A 26,043-nucleotide genomic window follows, 5' to 3' on the forward strand; every position below is an offset into this window, starting at 1 on the left:
TTAGGCCACGACGACTTCTATCTTCTTTATTTGGTTTTTGGTAATTTATTTGGTTCGAAAGTTTCGACAATCGCTATAACAGTACAATTGAGTCTTAAGGCGAATTGAAGACACACGGTGATCGTGAGTAGATTCAATTCAGAAAGAAAAACAACATCAATTCTTGCGTGATACTTGAGGAAATAAAATAAAAAAAAAACATTTAAAATTTGACATCCCTCCGCAATCATTAGTGTACTCTTTACGCTTAACGGTTAAATCTAGTTAAACTGGAAAATCGAAAAATTTAAGACAATGAAAATACCATACAATAATTTTCCGGTTTAATTACATAATTAAAACATTATCGAAAACTTGAGAATTTCGTTTAAAATAATCACTTATTTCTCTGAAGTAAGTACGGAACCACGAGAATTTATTAATCAATTTTTATAAAAATACACGAGACTCATTGCCCGATCGACAAAAGTAGCCGTCAACAGAATAGATTGAATCCTTGCAAAAAAAAAGCGGCTTCTAAACCAGATTTCCTTCGTGTTGAACTATAAAAGCGAGTTGTCATCTTGCATTCGATTACTAAATAGTATTCTTTGCAGTATGAAGTCAGTTGTCCTGATATGTCTGGCGTTCGCCGTCTTCAACTGCGGAGCCGATGTGAGTGTATTTATTTTGTCGTTTCTTATACAATATAAGTAAAATAGCTTGTCGTTAACACTTATAAGCGAGAGATAGTCAAATCAAATATTTTATTCCTTGACCAATAATTAAAATGTCGCTTTCCGTAATCATAAAACTTTCGTTGAAAATTATATGCGTTCGATATTTATTTGAAGATCAACATCTTAATTATTAATTATAAATTTAAATTTATTATAAATAAGATGTTGATTTTATTTATAACTAGCTGACCCGGCAGACTTCGTAGTGCCTCAATCGATAAATAAAAGACCTAAAATTCTGTATAAAATAAACTTAATACAAACAAAAGGAATCCGTCCGACGGGGGACACATTAAAGGGAAAGCAGCATTGTTATTTTTATTTAATTCTGAGCATTTTCATATTTATCTACCTTCTAAACCTTCTCTGGACTTCCTAAAATAATTCAAGACCAAAATTAGCCAAATCGGTCCAGCCGTTCTCGAGTTTTAACGAGACTAACAAACAGCAATTCATTTTTATACATAGAGATAAATAAATAAGCTGTGTATATATTACCTATAAACATTGTCTATAATATAGTGTATAATAAATATTGTGTTAATTTTTTACTTTGGGACTAATATTGATTCAAAACAAAAAAAAAACAGTATTGTATCTTATATGTTATATGTATTGCTATTAGAGTCCATAGACATGACACAATGAATACCGCCACCCATTTTGAGATATGAGTTGGTTGTCTCAACAGTATTAACAAGTCATAAGCAGTATTGCTATACTGTTACAAGTTACCCAATCAATGAATTAAAATTTGTCGTAACTAAAATTAAAATTAGCTCAAGTTATGAAGTGGATATTCAATTCGGGATGAATAGTAAATTATGCAACTAGAACGTTCGACGAGGACAGTTATAATGAAACTACCAGTTTATTTGCAAAGCTGTCGATGTTTCACTGGTGTTACTTATAAGCGATTTTAAATTATATTAGTTTTGTTTTTGAATTTTATGTAATCGAATGGTTGAACTTGGTTTTTTTTTTCATTGTTTATTTGGGTGGACGAGCTCACAGCCCACCTGGTGTTAAGTGGTTACTGGAGCCCATAGATATCTATGACGTAAATACGCCACCCACCTTGAGATATAATTTAAAGTTCTAAGGTCTCAAGTATAGTCACAACGGCTGCCCCTTCCTTCGAACCGAAACGATTACTGCTTCACGGCAGAAATAGGCAGGGTTGTGGTACCTACCCGCGCGGACTCACAAGATGTCCTACCACCAGTAACAAATAATAACCAGTAATAATACCTTTTTGTTGTTACATAGATATTATTTAGTAAAAAAAACCCACTAGATACTAATACTGCTACCACCTTAATATTGCCATATATGGTGCACAAGGTCAAAGAATCTCACATGATACTAATCCGCTCAAATGTCTCCTCCATTGTTGTTTGTCCTTAGGGACCTTAAATGAAAAACAATTCTACTATTAGAATTGTACATATTTTATTTAAAGTCACTTAAATGTCTTCGAGTCAGGTATAATTGCGTTTTCTTCTTTTTTTGTTTATAGTTTCGTTAATTTTAAAAGAATAACAAAAAAAACTAAAATTGGAATAGAAATAGAAATTTGACATTTAAAAAATTGAATTTTAAGTTAAAAATCTACATATATAGGTAGTGACATATACCTAGCTATTGTTCTAGAAAATGTTAGAGTACTATAAAAGACTGAGTTTTGACAGATATTTTTTGATGTTAACCCAGCTTAAGAATTTTGAACGGATGCATAGATGAAAATCGGGTGCAAAGTCAAGACTATATAAACTTAACAACTTCTAGACTTCCCAACGAAACTCTCTTAATATTATCTGGAGCTAAAGATATGTGTAGTCTGGCATTATCGTGTTAAAAAACCACATCCTTTCTCTCCACTTCTTACTTGAGGCTCTCATTTGGCGCCGGCAGTGGAGTTTTGAGACGATGATTTTGCTCGGCGGTCAAAGCTTACAATGAACGATGCTCTATCCATCCCATCACACACATTGCATCACTTTTTTGCGAATTAATTCAGGTTCCGCAATAGTCTATGGAATTTGACAGGCCTTTGGCCATAATTATTTTTATTTTATTTTGTACTAGTGTCCCGCTCCGGTTCTGCTCGGGTCTTTAACAAAAAATTCAACGATATTTGACGTTGTTTTAGTTACTTAAATAAAAGAACACTTATTGCGGCATAACTATAAGTATAATAGTTAGATATATGCTGTCGCGACACTTTTTGTAATTAAGAATGTGTTCTACAAATTCGGAGGAAGTACATTCTTTTATTCTATCAATAGTTTTCGTAGGGCACGCCATATAAATAATATTTTAATAAATTTTTTTACACCTTGGATTACATTATTGGAGTTTTAGTAAAGATCCCAATTTTTTTTCATAAAAGAAGCCAATGCCACTCGCGAATAGCTTAACTTCCAAACAGTGAAAGAATTTTTCAAATCGGTTCAGTAGTTTCGGAGCCTATTCAATACAAACAAACAAACAAATCTTTCCTCTTTATAATATTAATAGATAATAGATTATAGGTTACTCGCTTTTCATCACCGGTGTTGATAAAAAAAAGATTCTATTCCATTACGTTTCAATAGACTATCGCAAATACGTACCCGATTCATTAGGCTTCTTTCAGTGAACCCTCCTGGTACCTAAATATCGTGCATTTTTATACATCCATACACTTTAAAATGGGTTAAACCTGATTTGTGGTCAACCATTGATGTGTAATGTGGCAATATTATCATATAAAGTTCATATTTATAAATATTATATTTTTTTAACCGATATGTACCGAATTTTGTCTACCTGATGGTTGTCTGGAGAAGATCGTTGTTAGCCATTATCCTTTTTTTATTTAATGTTTTTAATTTGTGCTTATTTTAGTGTACAAACATACTGTACTGTACTCTACTATGCTCAACCCCTAACTCTTCATTTATTTTGTAATCAATACATAAACAGAGTGATGTCCCTCCACTTTTTTTAAAATTGTACTACTGTTTAATTTTTTTCTCACTATGAAAGAATCGCGAACACTATATATTTCTGCCTATTAAATTTAACTGGTGCTATTTACCTGATTCTGTTGTTAGGCTAGTAATATTAGTTTTGCGTAGGTCATAAACAAGTTCGGAGTTTTTTGACACTAGTTCATTGATAAACTTTATTTTCATTTGTATCTCTCGGTTTATTACTAACTAATAGTAGTACTAGTATTGATTAGGTCTCGATTACCAACTTTTCAAGTTTCCTAATAGTATAGAACAAATTAGATTACGTACAGGGCAATGTTTCTAACACAATACAAATGATAATTATTTTATCATATTCACAGAACGTCCACCTTACTGAAACTCAAAAAGAAAAAGCTAAGCAGTACACCTCAGAATGTGTTAAAGAATCTGGCGTGAGCACCGAAGTGATAAATGCAGCGAAGACTGGACAGTACTCCGAAGATAAAGCTTTTAAGAAATTCGTGCTTTGCTTTTTCAACAAATCCGCAATCTTGAACTCAGATGGTACATTGAACATGGATGTTGCGCTAGCAAAACTTCCTCCTGGTGTTAATAAATCTGAAGCCCAAAGCGTACTAGAACAGTGCAAGGATAAGACCGGGCAAGACGCAGCCGATAAAGCCTTCGAGATCTTCCAATGCTACTACAAAGGGACCAAGACACATATTTTATTTTAATTAATCTCGAAATAAGGAACTATATTGGTCATTCTAAATTACTACACACTGTTTTGAAATAATTTAAAATGTCACTAAAGTAATATTTCCTTTATAACTGTCGTTTCAATTCCTTTAATATTAATCATATTTAAAAGACTAGTGGTGAGCTTTTTTGCTTTGAATTAGTTGATTTTAATCACAGCTAACCCCCATCACTATGGTTTGATGCATTATAAGTTTATCTTTGAAATATCCAATCACACTTGACACGTCCCACGCCACCCATGCTTACCTCAAAATTTGGTGAAGTCGAATTGAAACAAATGTTGAATAATGCGGTATCTATTGGGCGCTATCTGTGATTTTAATAGAGTATGTTTATTGCTAAGCAGCCCTTGACAGAATAAATTATTTCCAAATGATTATCATTTAAATAAGATAAATAGCTATTGAAGTCGTCGTGGCCTAAAGGATAAGACGTCCGGTGCATTCGTATTTAGCGATGCAAGGGTGTTCGAATCCCGCCGGCGCCGGGTCGATACTATGAGTGTAGTGACTTAGGGACCAACTTTGTTTTTTTACATTTTTCTTTATGTAGATAGATAGAGCTCGTTAATCTAAATAATAATTGTTTTAGGCAAAAATTACAAAAACTTTATAGTTTGGTCAGAAAAATGTGTTTTGTGATTTTTTGTATGGAGCGGGTCACATTAAATTAAATTCCTGCTAAGTACCGCGAGGTCCCGCTTTGAAACTTTATTTTCCTTATAACTCGTCTAGTCTACTATCACTTGATGCTATGAACATTTGCATAAAGTTGCAACTCTGCCAAATAAATGGATCGAAAAAAATGAATAAATACATAGAATAAAAACCTTTATATTTTTTTTCGTAAGTGCTTTTAAGTTAAATTTGATATGGATTAGTAAGTAAAAGCACGTAATGATACCCATAATTACATAATACCTAACAACAATACATTTAGTAGGTCTCTAATTAAGCAATCTCTCTAAGTTTTATATATTTTGTTTCACCATTCGATCTTTGGGCCAGAAGACAAAAGAAGATATAAAATATTCTCATTAGTCGACGTTCTACTTATTTTTCTAGAAAGCAACTCTCTGTATATTTCCGAAAATCTTTATTGAGAGCTTCCGCTGCCCCTTCCGAGAGCTTACCTATTTAAATCCACCGGCACCAAAGTCCTTCATTATTGTATATCACCGCCATGAGCCAACAATTTATAGATACAGGAAGGCATATAATACCAGGGATATAAATTAACATACAATTCTGCAGTATATCTACAAAATTCGGAAAAATTGGAAAGGTCCACGCGCTCTCCAGATGCAACAGTCTGAAGAATCACGTGAAACCTCTCTATTCAATCTTTACGTATTCCTGTTATGCGGGCTGTTCCTTCTGCATCCCTGAAAAATCTTCTGGCAATATTGCCATCATTGGTTGTTCCTACTTCTTGTTTGACAACATCTATAAGTAAACCGCATTCTTTTTTAAACGCTTGCTGTATAGCGCTCTTTCTGATTGATATTTTTTCTTTGTCACCCCCCCTTGCAACCCCATTTCTTGAGCTCCAAACGATAAGACGCAAACAAAAAAGTGTCATAAAAAATAATCTCACAGGAAACTACATACGATGAAAAAAATTGTGAAGTAATAAAATTATATTTACCGATATGAAGTAAGCACTCCATGCATCTTATCCAGGCATGTAAAGATGGCATTCCATACTGGAATATTTCTTCATTATTTTCTCTTTGACAAGCAAGTGATTCCAAAAAACTCTGATAGTTTTGCTTTGCAAATATCACAGACAGCAGAAAATGTTTCTGACAAATATGAGGTTATTTTGCCGTCTATCATCGTCATGTGCAATTGATGATTCACTTCAACTTGTTTGATTTTTGATGGCTGAAGTCTTTCTATTTCTTCTGTTATGCTAGCTTTTATAATTGCCACTGTTGACTGCGTTTCTTTTGTAAATTTAAACATTATTGGACGGCAATAAAAAGTTGATTAGGGTAGATGGTTTTCCCAAACAACTGTTCCATCAAATTTCTGAAGCCTTATAGGAAATAGACTGACCATGAAAATAGATGAATCATCAAACTCTGTTTCAGTTTTCTGTTTATAATTACTTTGACCTGGGACTCTATCAAAGCCTATTTGCTTATAAGCAGTAGCTCTCTTGCTGAGTCCAAATTCGAAGTAATCACATCTAAAAGCCTATATAGCGCCAAGTTTAGTAATGCTTGCATTTTAATAGCAGCTCCTTCTTCAGTAATAATTACCTCGTCTTTCCCTGGATAACATTTGGTCTTTTCTTGCTTAATTTTATATTAAGAAGGGTATAAATCAGACCCATTTTCAGTTGCTGCTTTTCTTAGGTTTATATACTGCCACTTACTTAATTTAAGTGAAACTAATAGTGCCTTATCGGGAGAATATGTACTACTTTTCACTTTACTTGTACTTAAACACTCCTTAACTTTTTCTAAATCTTCGGAGTGATTTGACAAGTGGTTCATTATTTCTCCTACATCTTCATTTTCAGTGTTTCGCAAACTAGCAATTGTAGTAGCTTTCATTTCATCCATGGATAACGAAAGCGATTGGTAAATTTGTTCAATGCGTCTTCGTTTTTGCCTGGATCCCAATTCTTCAAAAGGTTTTCGAGGTGTAAAAGTAGATGTCGAGGCTTCTGTAGTACATTTGAGGGTGGTACATTTTCAACATCTTCATTATTAGAAATCTCGAGCCTTTCCTGTGCAGTGTTGATAGCTTCAGGTATCATTCCTACGGGCCAGTTTATTGCACCTTCTAACCAATCACATTTTTTTCTTATAAACTGTGCTAACATCCGACTACTTCGTTTTCATATTGCACTTATATTTGAACAAAAGTACGTACAGAATTTTTGGAGCTCAATACTTTTCTCTTCGGTCACGTTTATTTGATTTTGTAGGAATTGAAAGAGTTTTTTATTATCAGACAGCGACTGTAGTTGCTCTCTTAAAATCATAAATAATTCTAAATTGTTAACAAAATTATTCATTATAACGGAAAAAGGAAGATCACAACGACAATCACGAGATGTTAGTAGTAGTACGAATAAACGAACACTGGTTAGTATATAATAAACATGGTCACTTTATATTCCAGAGACAAACAAATATTTACTATATTTTCTACTACCCAGTAATGGCTGCTTAACTAGTTATCCTCATTAAATAATGTTAACTATCCTAATAATTAGAGAGATTGCTTAATTAGAGACCTACTAAATGTATTGTTGTTAGATATTATGTAATTATGGGTATCATTACGTGCTTTTACTTACTAATCCATATCAAATTTAACTTAAAAGCACTTACGAAAAAAAATATAAAGGCTTTTATTCTATGTATTTATTAATTTTTTTCGATCCATTTATTTGGCAGAGTTGCAACTTTATCCACATGTTCATAGCATCAAATGATAGTAGACTAGACAAGGTGTAAGGAAAATAAAGTTTCAAAGCGGGACCTCGCGGTACTTAGCAGGAATTTAATTTAATGTGACCCGCTCCATACAAAAAAATCACAAAACACATTGACCAAACTATAAAGTTTTTGTAATTTTTGCCTAAAGCAATTATTATTTAGATTAACGAGCTCTATATATCTACATAAAGAAAAATGTAAAAAAACAAAGTTGGTGCCTAAGTCACTAAAATCATAGTTTCGACCCACTGTGCGGCGCGGCGGGTACCAATTTTTCTGATGAAATACGTACTTAACAAATGTTCACGATTGACTTCCACGTAAATAATTAAAAATTAATTTGTAAAAAGATACTCATTTGACTACCATTATTCTTGAATTTTATCCTCCCGGGTAAAAAAAATTATATATTAGATAACTATGTATAATTAGGTAGGCAGCGGCTTGGCTCTGCCTCTGGCATTGCTGAAGTCCATGGGCGACGGTAACCACTCACAATCAGGTAGGCCGTGTGCTCGCCTACAAGGGCAGTAAAGTTTTTTCATACGAAATCGAAAAAAATCGTTACATATAATTATATACATAGTGCCAATTTCCATATATAATTGGATTCATTATTTACCTGATTACGGTATGACGTACGGATGACGGTAACCACTCACCATCAGGTGATTATTGGTTATTACTGGTGGTAGGACCTCTTGTGAGTCCGCGCGAGTAGTTACCATTTATATTATTTTAAACCAAATACTCAAGTTTACGATAATGTTCTAATTGTGTAATTAAACCGGAAAATTATTGTATGGTATTTTCATTGTCTTTAATTTTTCGATTTTCCAGTTTAACTAGATTTAACCGTTAAGCGTAAAGAGTACACTAATGATTGCGGAGGGATGTCAAAGGACAATGCCCAAAAGTGGGCCAACTTTATGTCAAAACTATTTGTACTTGAAAAACTATGCCTTATTTTTTCACGTTGTTTAGTTTATGTATCAACATTTCTTTCAACCCGGCATTGTTTTCCAAAAAAATAAATTACTTAATTGATAACATCCCAAAACTATCCATGCCATAGTTTTTAAATTCGCCAATAGGCAAAGGGCTTAGCCCATACAGCCTTATAGCAAACCTATATGCTGTCAAACGAAAGAGTTGTTTGTGACTTCAACTTGAAGGCTTCTTAGTTTATTTTTGTTCAATTAAATATTTATTGTAATAATAATTATTACTTAAAACCATGAATTATTTAATATTTTTAGATATTAATGATTCCATTAGTAAAAATATCGATGGCCTACCATTACTCTTCTTATTATATACTAGCGACCCGCCCTCGCTTCGCTTCGGAAACATTAAAACACACATGAAACCAAAAAAAAATAAAAAATAAAATAAAAAAAGTAGCCTATGTTCATCAGGGACAATGTCGGCTTCTAATGGAAAAAGAATTTTTCAAATCGGTCCAGTAGTTTCGGAGCCTATTCGAAACAAACAAACAAACAAATCTTTCCTCTTTATAATATTAGTATAGATGACCAGAGAGTTTTGGCAGCAACCCGAGTGAAGCGTCACTTGAATTTTTATTTTAATGTTTTTTTAATAGTTTATTGTGTAATTTGTATTATTTGTATTTGTAATATTGTGTATAAAAGGTCTGCGTAAGCTCATGCTCAGTCAATGTGGTATTCGTCGAGTTGACGTCAAAACTCCCAAAAAGCAATAAAAAGAGATACACCGGCTTTTTATTGACATAAAAAATATATAACTTCGACAGACTAGGCTGTATAGGCTACGCTCTTTGCCTGTTTATTGGTGAATTTAAAAACAACAACAACAATATCGTTGCCGGCTTCCGGATTTCATTTCATTTTATTATTATGATGAGGATATAATAATAATAAAATGTACGTAAGGGCTTATTTCTAGCAACATTAACCACAATTAACTTATTTAATACTGTAAATAATTATGAGAGCGATTATTGATTTCAAAGAAAACAATTAACAACTTAATTTTAGCTGCAGAAAAAAACAGATTTCTCTTAAACCTGGGTGAGAATATAAAAATCGTTTTCTGAATTTGAAACGATATTTCTTTGTTTATCAAATTAAGTTAAAACCATCATGACAGGACAACTTTTTTTAGGGGCCCAAACGCCCATAGAAAATGGGCATTGTCCTTTTAATTGTTTATTTTCGTATATTTTATTTTTTTACGATCGTTCACCAATGAGTACCTAAATGTAATTGATTCACTATCGGCCGTTTTCAATAACCTATCTATCCCTAGTTTCGGTTACTAAAGATAGACAAATCTATATTTTTGTCCTTACTTACGTTCCAATAACCTATCGACGGGCAGCAGTTCCTATCGGATTTATCTATCCATCGTCGGGAGGACGGATAGCCTGCTAAAGATAGAACGCTCATACAAATTGTGCTTACTTCCGTTTCAATATGAGTTTTAAGTAACTCTCCGGTAGGCGGCGCTATCTCTAGTATGGGCATTCGCTTATCTGTCAAAATCGGCCGGTTACATGTTTATCTTTCGAAAGTAAATCGCTATAATTTAATAATTGTTTCTCTTCATATTGGCATATTGTAGCAGTGATGATAGTGATATGGAATTATTTCAAATGATAATGGATTGTGATGCAGATAGTGATAGTGAGGCCGATATCATATGGTTAGGAAAATAAAGATCGTCTGAATTACATGGCGAAGATCAATAATTACGAATTTGACTATAGATTTCTGAGCAAAGGTGTTGTGAATGAATTGATTAATTTAATGAGACCATATTTGAGTGTAACGTCAAAAAGGTAAGATAAATTTTAACCATAAAAGTACTCGTTATTACAACTTATATTTGTTTATAGCAATTGCAAAATTATACCTACTTTTTGTTGTGTTACAAAATCACACTCAACAGGAATTCTATAATACTGCTGGATTCCCATGGTGCCCTAAATGACATTCATATACTAATACAATAACCTGGTAGGCTATTTACCTTCATTCTTATTACACACTAATACCTCTACATTTTATATTTGTGTTACAGATTCAAATATAGGAGAGGAATTTAGAAATAGAAAAAGAGTATTTTGAATGTGTAATTTGTGTGCAATGCATCATTGATGTTTCAAAATGTTGTTGCTTGATGGCCTGGGTCTACTCATGATACAACTATAATTAACCATTCCGATTGAAAAGGTATTTCTTATTTATATTACCTTATTTATATTATTATTATATTTTTATTTATTTATATTATATATTTAGGTGTTTATATGAATTTAATATGACACTATTATAATAAATTATCTACATATCAAGAGAACATTGATAACAAGGTGGACTTGGAAATTGCTATTTGCTTGCCGATAGAGGCTATCCCCACAACCCTATCTTTTAACGTGATTAATTAACCCACATACTCAATCGGAACGATTTAAAATGAATCACATATTAAAACAAGAAATACTATAGAGAGGTAATCTTTTTTTTTAGTTAAGAGCTTGTTATACTATATTGTAAAATAATTTAAGCGAATAATGTATAATTTTCAGATGCATTGGTGTTTGTAAAAGAAGACTCCCTGTATATCATTGAAAAGTAGATTAAAACTAGAAAATATGCAAGCTGTTATTATAGCTGCCATGCTGCATAATATCGTCAGAAGTATGAATTTAGAAGAATTAGAATCAGAAATTTCAGTCGCAGATACATTACAGGAAAATAATATAATTGTTCATAACAATTTTTCAAAACTTACATCTGAAATACAACTATGTACTTATAAATGATTGCTTCCAAAGATAATTTATAAAATAAACTTCAAAGATAATTTGACTATTTTTTATTTTCCAAAATGATAATTACATGGTAGTTAGTACATGCAAGATATTTAATTTAGAATTTGTACATATACTTAAAAAACTATCTAACATAAAATTATTATTGCCTACTTAATTTATGAAATTTAATATTCCTTTTAAGTAATTTTTAATTTTTTAAATTATCTAAATCTAACTTAACTTTTGCTACCCTTTTCTTTATTTTCCAAGTCAAGTCTCTTTTTTGCTATTAGATATTCTGCTAATGCATTGTCCCTATGCTAGCCTTGCATTTCTTTTCTTCCATCTTGTTTCCGCTTGGCTGTAAAAGTGTTAAAAATATTATATGTGACCTACAACAATGTGCATGCTTTATCCAAAATTTCATCTGCAATCCTTACCACCTCCAGCCTGTAACAAAGAGCATAATTATTTCAAATACTACGGCAACCTGAAGAAAAAATCATGTTTATCAATGTGTTATTAGAGACAAACAATCAACTAATTATACTAACCTTACTAAGGTTGTTTCTTATGTTGCCGTAGCGTTCTTTAAGTTTTCCCATTTTAGTCGAAGCTGCGATGGAGTTCGTGGGAAACGACGAATCGACGAATTAAAATCATTTACAAGGGTTTGCCAAGCCTGCTCCTTCAATTTATTGTTTGTGGCATTTGTTGCCTTATTATTGAAATGTTTTTTCGCCGCCACAAGTTCTGCTAGAATCATCGTCTCATCTTTTGTCATGGGTGCTGCCTTTCTTGACTGAAAAAGATATATTTTCTAAACTTGAACTCAAAGTTTTCAAAGTAAAATTATTATTATCAATGTAGTTCATAGATACTTACAGAATTCATTTTATTTCACTGTAACTCTTTAATTATAAACACACTTAGAATTATAAACGAAAGTTTTAAAGCGTTTTGGAGGTAAGTCATCATCTAATATAGTAGGTAAACAATAGAAAAACAAACAAAAGAAACTGATCACTGCTTATTGGCAAACGGACTGTCAAAACGTTTCGTTTCATAATTTCGACTAGGATAAAAATAGCAATACGTCCAATTTAAAAAAATCTACATATGTTTTTATTACTTTTTGTTATAAACAAATGTGTTTATGATAGTCTACAATATGCTGGTTAAATTATAGTTATAATTTAGAATAAAATAAAATAAGTCTTGATCTTGATGTTGTTTCGTATTTGTAGTAGAACGAAACGTATCAAGAGGCTCAGATAAATCAGAGGGAAGAAGCTATCTACTGTTGGTTAAAGAGAGATAGCACTTATCCGTGATTGTGAAACGCAAACTAAGGATAGATACGCTCTTGCTGATATTCGGAGATAGCTATCTATCCGAAAACTCAGATACGTTATTGAAAACGGCCGTATATCGGCAAGTATCACGCAAGAGTCGATGTTGTTTTTCTTTCTGAATTGAATCTACTCACGATCTCATAGGCCAACTTATACCAGAGCCCATAGTCATCACCGCGTGAATTCCATTCGCTTTTTTTTTTTTTTTTTTTTTTTTTTTTTTTTTTTTTTTTTTTTTTTTTTTTTTTTTTTTTTTCTTCCTACCTATGCTGATAGCCTTGAGAGGCTATTTCAGCTTCGCCCTAACGTTAGTAGGTGAGCTCGCGGGGCTCAACCGGAGAGTTGCTAACACTGACCCTAGCAAGAGCAGTGCTTCGCAGAATCTACCACCGGATCGGAAACGCGACCCACTGAGAAGATCCGGCGAGAAACTCAGTGGGCTGTGTCTATGGGTTAGTTCGCTCGTCGAACCCTTCGTCGCAAGCGACGGGTTCGACGAGGACGGTGACCGGTGCTTGTGGTGCCTAAAAGCACCGTTAATGGATCAGGAGGATCCGTAATGACGTGCTTTGGGCGACGTCGACGGTTTACCATTCGGTCTACTGGGTCGGGTATGTAATTTCCAGCGGCTACGATGAGAGGGTTCTCATGTCGTGCCGCCTTCTCAAAATGGCGCAGCGATGCCGACTGTAGATACTTACTAAGGGAGTCGAGCTCCAGGTCGTCGTGGAGATCCACATTCCTAAGGAACCAAGGCGCTCCGACGGCTATCCTGCAGAATCGTGATTGAATAACCTGAAGGGATTTCAAGTTGGTGCGGGCTGCGTGAGCGAACACTACGCTTGCATACGTCATGACGGGGCGTATACAAGTTTTGTAGAGAGTTACCTTATTACGGAGGGACAGTTTGCTTCGACTACAAAGCATTGGATAGAGTCGTCCTAGAATAAACGCGGCGCGGTCGCGTACCGTTTTTATATGGGGACGGAATGTCATCCCTCTGTCGAGGGTGACGCCTAGATATTTGACCTTCGAGACCCACGGAATGGGCTGGCCAAAGAGAGTGATGGGACTAACGGCGGAGGTGTTTGCGCGCCTACTACGGAGTGGGATGCTCGAAGTGATGTTCGGAGGGCGACCCCTTTTGAAGAGCACCGCTGCGCTTTTCGTGGGGTTGATGTCTATTCGCCACTTCCGGAACCACTGTCCCATGGTGGCTACTGCGATCTGGAGTCGCCGATGAAGCAGCGACATCTTCCTACACGAGTAGTAGATAGCCGTGTCATCGGCGAAGAGCGCTAGATGGGTCTCCGGAGACCGGGGTATATCATTGATATACAAACTAAATAATAACGGGGAGAGCGCGGAGCCTTGCGGGACTCCGGCGGTCAGTTGACGGGGACGAGAACGAGTTCTCTTCGTTTCTCTACTCGATATCGAAACGAACGGTTCGACAAGAAGTCTCGTATGATGAGCACGAGTCTGTCTGGCACTCCCATGTTGTACAGTTTATAAATTAAACCGTTGTGCCAGACTTTGTCGAACGCCTTCGCGATGTCGAAGAAGAGGGCGCCGGTCGGGATTTGTTTTCGCCTATTTAGTCCTATCAGAATGTGCTCCGTGAGGCGGTGCACTTGTTGTACGCACGAGTGTTTTGAGCGGAATCCGAACTGTTCGTCTATGAGAATTTTGTTCGCGGTAACAAAATCCCAGAGGCGTTTCCTAAGGAGCCGTTCGTAAATTTTTCCTATCGTCGAGAGGAGACTAATCGGACGGTAACTAGAAGTTTCGTTTGTCGGTTTGCCCGGCTTATGTATTCCGATAACGTCCGCTTCTTTCCACACCGCGGGAAAGATGCAGTGCGTCATAGCGGCATTTAAAATTGTAGCCAACATTGCTATCAGTTGGACTGGCAAGAGTTTAAGCGCGCGGTTGTGGATGCCGTCGGAGCCGGGTGCCTTCCTAGGTTGTAGGTTGTGGATCGCGTCTCTAACTTCGTCAGTGGTAATGGGGGGTAACGCGTCCGAGGGCGGCAGGGAAGCTCTGCGCTCGACCTCCCTGTCGACTAACTCGGTGTGTTCGGGGTCCGCGTGTTGAGTGCTGGTGGTGCACTGCTCTTGCAGTGCATCGGCCAGCAGCTCAGCCTTGTCATCGTCATCGAATGCCGGTGGTTGGCCTGAAGGGCGTACGAGGGGAGGCATAGTAGCGGTAGTTTCGGATTTGAGAGTCCTAGCTAGTCGCCAGTATGCTTGGTGGGAGGGCGCGAGTTGTTCTAAATAACTATGCCAATTATCGTTACGCGCGTCGCTTAAGCGGGAGTGGACTTCGCGTTGTAGACGACGCATCCGAATCCGGTTTGAATGCGTGGGAAGACGATCGTAGGCCCGGATTGCCGCGTTCCTAACTCTTAAGAGATTCCTAAGATCGGGGGACAGTCTGATGCGGTGGAAGCTGTCCTCCACATCGACTTCTTTAGAAGATCTAATGATCGCGGAAGATATGTGATCGGTAATGATGTTTATGGATTCGACGGTGTCCTCGGGGGATAGATTCGAATCCGGGCCGTAAGGGAGGATTGGCGGAGCGATGTCGGCTAGGCACGTGCCCAGCTTATTCCAATCCACCATGGTCCTCGTAACAGTGACTGGGTTGTGGGGGCGACCGAGCTGCATAACGACAGGTCGGTGGTCTGAGTCGAGCTCTGACATTGCTTCGATGGAACGCAAGCGCAGAGTTACGTTCCTAAGCAATGCCAGGTCTATAGTGCTCGGACGGAGCGCGATGTTATATGGATAACATGTTGGAGTTGGGGGACCGACTATTTCAAAGGTGAGGTCGTCTATAAACGCGTCGAGACGCCTACCGTTAACGTTTGTACGATGGCAGTTCCACCTAGTGTGGTGGCAATTTAAATCGCCTGCCAGGATGACGGAGTCTCCCATGCCGAACAGTGACTCGATGTCACTGCTCAGAAGGGGCTTGTCCGGGGGGAGATAAACGGATGCGATGACGATCGGCTGGTGTCCCGTCAGCGAGATACGGCACACTGACGCCTCGATATGTGAGAGCGAGGGAGTATCGAGAGGGACAACGTGCAGGGCCCGCCTATAGTAAATGGCAGTCCCGCCTTTGGAGGCGGTGAGTCTGTCATTCCTAACCATGACGTAATTCGCGACTTTCGGGTCGCGACGCGAGGGCTTCAGACAGGTTTCCTGCACTAATAGAATATCTACAAGATTATCGCGGAGGAATTCGAAAATTTGATCGCGTTGCCGCGCGAGTCCGTTAGCATTGTAGAATGCTAACGTAAGGGAATACGGTTTTTCTCTACCTTTTTGCGCCATTGGTTACCGGTAAAGATTTTATAACGTACGCGACACGGACTCGTAAACGTCCATGTGATCGAAAGCGGCCGCGAGCCGCTGTTCGGGGGTTACCGACCTACGGATAGCGTCAGCGAACGATCGCAGACGGTCGAAGTTGACCGCGGTGACGAAGTCACGCACGAGCGCGAAGTCGTTGGCGGCAGAGGGTTGCGGGGGACGGAACGCGGGCGCGGGGCGAGGTGCGAGCAGGGGCTGGGGCGCGGGGCGTGTCACGAGCGGGGGCGGGGGTGCGGTTTCCGTTCCCGCCTTCGTATACAGCAGCGGTTTTTTCCACGCCGACACCGTGGGAACTGCAGCCGGCACGAAGGCGGGTTTCGGCACTGAAGGCGCCGAAGTCTTTGGGCCGACGGTTCGGGGGGCTGGGTGGGTCGGACGTTTTCGCGGAGCCCTAGGACATCCACGGTAGTTCGCGGGGTGCCCTTGCTTAAGGCATAGGACACAGCTTGGAGGTTCGGTCGCGGTTTCCCTAACACGCGAGCAATCTAGTGTGGCGTGGTCGCCGAGGCACTTTACGCAGCGGGGGCGCGCGTGGCAATTACGAGCCGAGTGGCCGTAAAGCTGACATCGGTAGCACTGCCCGGGAGTGCCACGCTTATGGGGGGCTTCGATCGAGATCCCGGATAGGCCGCAAATTGTCGTGAGACATGCGATCTTTTTTTTGGCCTCCGGGGTGGGTTCTAACGCCACGAGTATCATATTATAGGGCTGTTTGCCCCGCCCGCTGTGCATCCGGTGCACACTAACTATCGGGAGGGCCTGAGCGGTCAGATCCTCCTTAACATAGTCTATGTCCAACTCCTTGGGGACTCCGCGTACTACTACGCGGAGCTCGCGGTCCTCCTGAAGAGCATAGGTGTGGAAACCTATGTTCTCCTTTCGGAGGTATGCTGAGAGGGCCCTATGGTCGCCCGGCGTTGCGACCTTAATCTGAATCCCATGCGCGACGTTACGCGCATGGGTGTAATTAATTTTATTTGCCTGAAGGGCCTGGGACACGCGATTCCACGCTGTCTTCTCTTGAAGTATCAGCGGGGGCGGGGCAGCTACTTTGGGAGCGGGCGCGGGCTTGGGACGCGGCGGCGGGGTTACGCGGCGAGCGGAGTCCGACTCCGGTGTCACGACTACCTGCGGGCGGGAGGCGGTCGCGGATTTAGTTTGCTTCGTCGTGGAGCTCCGGGACTCCACGGCGCGAGTACGCTTTTTTCCGCGCGTTACGGTTTGGAACCCATCCGAAGTTCCAGGCTGAGGGCTTGACGCGGATTCGAAATCCATCTCCGATTCGGTATCGGAGCCTGAACTCGAAACGATCGAGGTCGCGACGGATGAAGCGCGCGATGACGTAAACGACGCGGGCGCGGGGTGGGGGTAGCGTTAGGCGCTACGTGAGCCGCATCGTGGGAACGTGCGCTCGAACTTGACGCGGCGGCGGGGGGCGCGCGGCGTGCCTCCGAGGCACGTTTGAGATACGCGGCGACGGACGCGGGGGGGGAGGGATTGCCACGGGCGGCCCTAAACTCTAGGTACTCGGCCCTAATTGACGGGTACCTATCCCGGAGGAACCCGACAATATCACTAACGTCTTCTTTCTCCATTCTTCGGTCTTCTTGCCCGGGGGGGGCGGCCCCGGGACTTTTGTTGAACTCGCCGAAAGGCGAGGCCCCGGATAGGATTTGTAACCCCCCTGTGCTGCAGGACAGCAAGGAGCAGGGGGGGGAATGCCTATGCCGTGAAAACGGCAATCGGCGGGGAAAAGGAAAGGAACCCGCTCGGGCTGTATAGTGCTACAGCAGGCAGAATCGCGAGCGGGGGTCTAGTCTTGAAAAAGACTGTTGTTTTTGGGAAGGGTTAGGAAATCGCTAGCCTGTGAGTGCCACAGGAAGCTGAACGTAGCGATTGGTTTTGCCTTGAAAAAGGCAGTTGGTAAGGGTGGGTTCGCGGTTACAAAACTTTAGCGCACAAAAATGGACCTCGATACGCAGATCGCAAGCGACCAACGGATCGGCACGTCCGCACTACTGAATTGTACGCACGATGTATTCACGGTCACTACACTGTCGAGCACAACTGTGAGTTCAGAGACGCAGCTCGCAAGCGTCCATTCGCTTTAAAACTCAATTGTACCGTTATAGCAATTGTCGAACCTTTCGAACCAAGTAAATAGTGCAAGGCACAATTGGGTTGACATAAACACTGGATTACAGTTTATGTGACTATAATAAAAAATAAAATACAAAGACAACGTAAATCTACAACGTAAATGCGCCACTTACCTTGAGATATAAGTTCTAAGATTTCAGTATAGTTACAACGGCTACCCTACCCTTCAGACCGAAACACATCACTGCTTCACGGCAGAAATAGGTAAGGCGGCGGTACCTACTCGCGCGGACTCACAAGAGGTCCTACCACCAGTAATAACCAATAATCACCTGATGGTGAGTGGTTACCGTCATCCGTATGTCATACCGTAATCAGGTAAATAATGAATCCAATTATATATGGAAATTGGCCCTATATACTTATAATTATATGTTATGATTTTTTTCGATTTCGTATGAAATAATTTTATTGCCCTTATAGGCGAGAACACGGCCTACCTGATGGTGAGTGGTTACCGTCGCCCATGGACTTCAGCAATGCCAGAGGCATAGCCAAGCCGCTGCCTACCTAATTATACATAGTTATATAATATATATGTTTTTTTACCCGGGAGGATAAAATTCAAGAATAATGGTAGTCAAAAGAGCATTTTTTTATAAATTAATTTTTAATTATTTACGTGGAAGTCAATCGTGAACATATTTGTTAAGTACGTATTTCATCAGTAAAACTGGTACCCGCCGGCGGGATTCGAAAACCGTTGCATCGCTAGATACGAATGCACCGGACGTCTTATCCTTTAGGCCACGACGACTTCAATAACTATTTATTGAGAAAATCCGGCGAGAAACCCAGTGAGCGGTGTTTGAGGAGCCTAAGAGCACCGAGAGTGGATCCAGGGGATCCGACAAGACATACTTCGAGCGACGGCGGCTTTGCGTTGCCCCTTCGCCTGGGTCAGATAGGAATTTGTCATATATAAGTTTTTTTTTGTTCTACTAACAAATGATTATGATTTGGAAATAACTTATTCAGTCAAGTACTGCTTAGCAATAGACATACTCTGTTAAATTCACAGATAGCCCCCAATAGATACCGCATTATTCAACATTTGTTTCAATTCGATTTTACTTTTTTTTTTTTTTTTTCCTACCTAAGCTGATAGCCTTGAGAGGCTATGTCAGCGTAACCTTAACTTTAGTAGGTGAGCTCACGGGGCTCAACCTGACGATGTTGCTAACACGAACCCTAGCAAGAGCCGTGCTTCGCAGAATCTACCACCGGATCGGAAACGCGACCCACTGAGAAGATCCGGCGAGAAACTCAGTGGGCTGTGTCTGAGAGTTAATTTACTCGTCGAGCCCTTCGTCGCAAGCGACGGGTTCGACGAGAACGGTGACCGGTGCTTGAAGTGCCTAAAAGCACCGTTAGTGGATCGGGAGGATCCGAGATGACGTGTTTTGGGCGACGTCGACTGCTTTCCATTCTGTCCGCAGGATCGGGAATGTAGTTACCGGCGGCCACGATGAGAGGGTTCTCGTGTCGTGCCGCTTTATCGAAGTGGCGCATGGACGCCGACTGCAGATACTTACTGATGGACTCTAAGTCCAGGTCGTCATGGAGGTCGACGTTCCTGACGAACCACGGGGCTCCGACGGCTATCCTGCAAAAACGGGATTGAATGATTTGAAATGATTTTAAGTGTATGCGGGCCGCATGAGCGAACACTACACTTGCATAGGTCATGACGGGGCGTATGCAAGTTTTGTAGAGTGTCACCTTATTTCTAAGGGACATTTTACTTCGCCTACATATCATCGGGTAGAGACGTCCTAGAATGAAGGCGGCACGGTCGCGTACCGTCTTAATGTGGGGGCGGAATGTCATCCTACTGTCGAGGGTGACGCCTAAGTATTTGACCTTCGGGGCCCACGGTATGGGCTGGTCGAACATCGTGATCGGGCGAACGGCGGGGGCGGGGGTATTGACGCGCCTAGTCGGGAGGGGAGATTTTACCAAATTTTGAGGTAAGCATGGGTGGCGGGGGACGTGTCAAGTGTGATTGGATATCTCAAGGACAAACTTATAATGAATAAAACTATAGTAATGGGAGTTAGCTGTGATTAAAATCAACTAATTAAAAGCAAAAAAGCTCACCACTAGTCTTTTAAAATTGATTAATATTAAAGGAATTGAAACGACAGTTATAAAGGAAATATTAGTTTAATGACATTTTGAATTATTTCAAAACAGTGGGTAATAATTTAGAATGACCAATATAGTTTCTTTTTTGGAGATTAATTAAAATAAAATATGTGACTTGGTCCCTTTGTAGTAACATCGGAAGATCTCGAAGGCTTTATCGGCTGCGCCTTGGCCGGTCTTATTCTTGCACTGTTTTAGTACGCTTTGGGCTTCAGATTTATTAACACCAGGAGGAAGTTTTGCTAGCGCAACATCCATGTTCAGTGTACCATCTGAGTTGAAGATTGCGGATTTGTTGAAAAAGCAAAGCACGAAGTTCTTAAAAGCTTTATCTTTGGAGTACTTTCCAATCTTCGCTGCATTTATCACTTCGGTGCTCACGCCAGATTCTCTAACACATTCTGAGGTGTACTGCTTAGCTTTTTCTTTTTGAGTTTCAGTAAGGTGGACGTTCTGTGAATATGATAAAATAATTATCATTTGTATTGTGTTAGAAACATTGCCCTGTACGTAATCTAATTTGTTCTATACTATTAGGAAACTTGAAAAGTTGGTAATCGAGACCTAATCAATACTAGTACTACTATTAGTTAGCAATAAACCGAGAGATACAAATGAAAATAAAGTTTATCAATGAACTAGTGTCAAAAAACTCCGAACATGTTTACGACCTACGCGAGAGTAATGTTACTAGCCTAACAACAGAATCAGGTAAATAGCACCAGTTAAATTTAATAGGCAGAAATATATAGTGTTCGCGATTCTTTCATAGTGAGAAAAAAGTTAAACAGTAGTACAATTTTAAAAAAGTGGAGAGAAATCACTCTTATTATGTATTGATTACAAGATAAATGAAGAGTTAGGGGTTGAGCATAGTAGAGTACAGTACAGTATCTTTGTACACTAAAATAAACACAAATTAAAAACATTAAATAAAAAAAGGATAATGGCTAAAAGCGATTTCCTCCAGACAACCATCAGGTAGACAAAATTCGGTACATATCGGTTGAAATAATATAATATTTATAAATATGAACTTTATAATGATAATATTGCCACATTACACATCAATGGTTGACCACAAATCAGGTTTAACCCATTTTAAAGTGAATGGATGTATAAAAATGCACGATATTTAGGTACCAGGAGGGTTCACTGAAAGAAACCTAATGAATCGGGTACGTATTTGCGATAGTCTATTGAAACGTAATGGAATAGAATCTTTTTTTTTACCAACACCGGTGATGAAAAGCGAGTAACCTATAATCTATACTAATATTATAAAGAGGAAAGATTTGTTTGTTTGTTTGTATTGAATAGGCTCCGAAACTACTGAACCGATTTGCAAAATTCTTTCACTGTTTGGAAGCTAAATCATTCGCGAGTGGCATTGGCTTCTTTTTTTAAAAAAAATAGGGATCTTTACTAAAACTCCAATAATTTATAATGTAACCCAAGGTGTAAGAAAATGAACTAAAATATTCTTTACATGGCGTGCCCTGCGAAAACTATTCATGATAGAATAAAATAATGTACTACCTCCGAATTTGTAGAACACATTATTAATTACAAAAAGTTTCGCGACAGCATATATCTAACTATTATACTTATAGTTATGCCGCAATAAGTGTTCTTTTATTTAAGAAACTAAAACCACGTCAAATATCGTTGAAATATTTGTTAAAGACCCGAGCGGAGCCGGAGCGGGACGCTAGTACAAAATAAAATAAAAATAATTATGGTCAAAGGCCTGTCAAATTCCACAGACTATTGCAGAGCCTGGATTAATTCGCAAAAAAGTGATGCAATGTGTGTGATGGGATGAATAGAGCATCGTTCATTGTAAGCTTTGACCGCCGAGCAAAATCATCGTCTCGAAACTCCACTACCTTCGCCAAATGAGAGCCTCAAGTAAGAAGTGGAGAGAAAGGGTGTGGTATTTTAACACGGCAATACCAGACTACACATATCTTTAGCCTTCGGATAATATTAAGAGAGTTTCGTTGGGAAGTCTAGAAGTTGTTAAGTTTATATAGCCGTGACTTTGCACCCGATTTTCATCTATGCATCCGTTCAAAATTCTTAAGCTGGGCTAACATCAAAAAATATCTGTCAAAACTCAGTCTTTTATAGTACTCTAAAATTTTCTAGAACAATAGCTAGGTATATGTCACTACCTACATATGTAGGTTTTTAACTTAAAATTCCATTTGTTAAATGTCAAATTTCTATTTCTATTCCAATTTTAGCTTTTTTTTTTATTCTTTTAAAATTAACGAAACTAAAAACAAAAAAAGAAGAAAACGCAATTATACCTCACTCGAAGACATTTAAGTGACTTTAAATAAAATATGTATGTACAATTCTAATAGTAGAATTGTTTTTTATTTAAAGCCCCTAAGGACAAACAACAATGGAGGAGACATTTGAGCGGATTAGTATCATGTGAGATTCTTTGACCTTGTGCACCATATATGGCAATATTAAGGTGGTAGCAGTATTAGTATCTAGTTGTTGTTTTTACTAAATAATAATTATGTAACAACAAAAAGGTATTATTACTGGTTATTATTTGTTACTGGTGGTAGGACCTCTTGTGAGTCCGCACGGGTAGGTACCACCACCCTGCCTATTTCTGCCGTGAAGCAGTAATGCGTTTCGGTTCGAAGGATGGGGCAGCCGTTGTAACTATATTTGAGATCTTAGAACTTATATCTCAAGGTGGGTGGCGCATTTACGTTATAGATGTCTATGGGCTCCAGTAACCACTTAACACCAGGTGGGCTGTGAGCTCGTCCACACAAATAAACAATGAAAAAAAAAAAACCAAGTTCAACCATTCGATTACATAAAATTCACAAACAAAACTAATATAATTTAAAATCGCTTATAAGTAACACAAGCGAAACATCGACAGCTTTACAAATAAACTGGTAGTTTCATTATAACTGTCCTTGTCGAACGTTCTAGTTGCATAATTTACTATTCATCCCGAATTGAATATCCACTTCATAACTTGAGCTAATTTTAATTTTAGTTACGACAAATTTTAATTCATTGATTGATAAATCAGATTGTCAAATTTTAATTCATTGATAAATCATTGAAAGATTACTGGTGGCTCGAAGGCCTTTCCAGTTTCACCAGGACAGGTGGGCGAGCAAAGGCTCAGCCAGGAGAGGTGGGATTTGCTAACAACTGCTCGAGCGCCTCCGAAGGAGACCTGACAACTCAAGAGCAATTGCTTCGCGAATGAATCTACTACCGGATCGGAATCGCCACCCGCTGAGAAGATCCGGCGAGAAACTCAGCGGGCTGATGCATGGGTTAGGTTGCACGTCGACCTCTTTGTCGAGTTCGACGAGTACGGTTACCGGAGTCCCTAATCCTGTTCCTAGTATTAGAACTGAAGGCGTCTAATGCAAAGGTTATTGGATCTGATGGATCCGTAAGGACGTGTCTAGGGCGTCGAAGGTGACTGGCTCCTGCATGATCAGGATTCGGGGAAGTTAATACTATTGATACAACCAACTCATATCTCAAAATGGGTGGTGGTATTCACTGTGTCATGTCTATGGGCTCTAATAGCAATATAACATATAAGATACAATACTGTTTTTTTGTAGTTTTGAATCAATATTAGTCCCAAAGTAAAAAATAAGGAGACAGTATTTATAGGTATATATACACAGCTTATTTATTTATTATAAATAAAATCAACATCTTATTTATCATAAATTTAAATTCATAATCAATAATTAAGATGTTGATCTTCAAATAAATATCGAACGTATATAATTTTCAACGAAAGTTTTATGATTACGGAAAGCGACATTCTAATTATTGGTCAAGGAATAAAATATTTGATTTGACTATCTCTCGCTTATAAGCGTTAACAACGACAAGCTATTTTACTTAAAATGTCTAAGAAACGACAAAATAAATACACTCACATCGGCTCCGCAGTTGAAGACGGCGAACGCCAGACATATCAGGACAACTGACTTCATACTGCAAAGAATACTATTTAGTAATCGAATGTAAGATGATAACTCGCTTTTATCGAAGGACGATTTAACACGAAGGAAATCTGGTTTGGGAGCCGCTTTTTTTTTGCAAGGATTCAATCTACCCTGTTGACGGCTACTTTTGTCGATCGGGCAATGAGTCTCGTGTATTTTTATAAAAAATGATTAATAAATTCTCGTGGTTCCGTACCTACCTTAGGGAAATAAGTGAATATTTGAAACGAAATTCTCAAGTTTTCGATAATGTTTTAATTGTGTAATTAAACCGGAAAATTATTGTATGGTATTTTCATTGTCTTTAATTTTTCAATTTTCCAGTTTAACTAGATTTAACCGTTAAGCGTAAAGAGTACACTAACGATTGCGGAGGGATGTCAAATTTTAATTGTTTATTTTCGTATACTTAATTCGTAATTCGTATATTAACTACCTTACCTATTTCTGCCGTGAAGCAGTAATGTGTTTCGGTCTGAAGGGTAGGGTAGCCGTTGTAGCTATACTGAGATCTTAGAACTTATATCTCAAGATAAGTGGCGAATTTACGTTGTAGATGTCTTTGGTCTCCAGTAACCACTTAACACCAGGTGGGCTGTGAGCTCGTCCACCCTTCTAAGCAAAAAATAAATAAAATAAAAACTTTTTTTAGACTAGCATACGGCCACCATGTAAGTCTACAACGGTAGGTGTTATTTTTATTTTATTTTTTATTAAAGTCACATAAACTGTAATCCAGTGTTTATGTCAACCCCATTGTGCCTTGCACTATTTATGGAATTCACGCGCTGATGACTATGAGCTCTGGTATGAGTAAAGTTGGGCTATGAAGTCGTGAGTAGATTCAATTCAGAAAGTAAAACAACATCGATTCTTGCGTGATACTTGAACACTTATGTATTGAGGAGTTCATACACATTACAACATGAATGGAAGCGATCAACTGGAGACCCGATTTATTTCCTATAGTGAATCATTACATTTAGGTACTCATTGGTGAACGATCGTAAAAAAATAAAATATACGAAAATAAACAATTAAAATTTGACATCCCTCCGCCATCATTAGTGTACTCTTTACGCTTAACGGTTAAATCTAGTTAAACTGGAAAATCGAAAAATTAAAGACAATGAAAATACCATACAATAATTTTCTGGTTTAATTACACAATTAAAACATTATCGTAAACTTGAGTATTTGGTTTAAAATATTCACTTATTACCCTAAGGTAGGTACGGAACCACGAGAATTTATTAATCAATTTTTATAAAAATA

At 38.6% G+C, this 26,043-nt stretch overlaps 2 protein-coding genes and 2 long non-coding RNA genes across 5 annotated transcripts; 2 read left to right on the plus strand and 2 right to left on the minus strand.

Moving 5' to 3' along the window:
• The first annotated feature begins 495 nt into the window (after window positions 1-495).
• On the plus strand, window positions 496-4,513 carry LOC114241355 (general odorant-binding protein 56d). Its single transcript, XM_089727587.1, has 2 exons — window positions 496-654; window positions 4,060-4,513. Exons 1-2 carry the CDS (start codon window positions 598-600, stop codon window positions 4,414-4,416), a joined length of 414 nt encoding a protein of 137 aa, XP_089583713.1. The 5' UTR covers window positions 496-597; the 3' UTR covers window positions 4,417-4,513.
• A 5,624-nt stretch (window positions 4,514-10,137) lies between these two features.
• Window positions 10,138-11,750, plus strand: LOC149502919 (uncharacterized). Its single transcript, XR_016323117.1, has 3 exons — window positions 10,138-10,722; window positions 10,965-11,116; window positions 11,473-11,750. It is a non-coding gene; the product is annotated as an uncharacterized LOC149502919 (long non-coding RNA).
• LOC149502920 (uncharacterized) lies at window positions 11,748-13,126 on the minus strand. Of its 2 annotated transcripts, XR_016323116.1 has the most exons (3): window positions 12,586-12,930; window positions 12,255-12,502; window positions 11,748-12,150 (listed from the first exon to the last, which is right to left on the minus strand). It is a non-coding gene; the product is annotated as an uncharacterized LOC149502920 (long non-coding RNA). The 2 variants fall into 2 exon arrangements; XR_016323115.1 differs by having other exon boundaries at window positions 12,255-13,126.
• Window positions 13,127-20,745: 7,619 nt separating this feature from the next.
• LOC114252237 (general odorant-binding protein 56d-like) lies at window positions 20,746-24,858 on the minus strand. Its single transcript, XM_089727583.1, has 2 exons — window positions 24,700-24,858; window positions 20,746-21,199 (listed from the first exon to the last, which is right to left on the minus strand). The coding sequence occupies exons 1-2, from the start codon at window positions 24,754-24,756 to the stop codon at window positions 20,843-20,845; spliced, it is 414 nt and encodes a 137-aa protein (XP_089583709.1). The 5' UTR covers window positions 24,757-24,858; the 3' UTR covers window positions 20,746-20,842.
• Between the last annotated feature and the right edge of the window lie 1,185 nt (window positions 24,859-26,043).

The sequence above is a fragment of the Bombyx mandarina genome, chromosome 05, assembly GCF_030267445.1.
Source record: "Bombyx mandarina strain Sakado chromosome 05, ASM3026744v2".
In the NCBI taxonomy this organism is placed as follows: domain Eukaryota; kingdom Metazoa; phylum Arthropoda; class Insecta; order Lepidoptera; family Bombycidae; genus Bombyx; species Bombyx mandarina.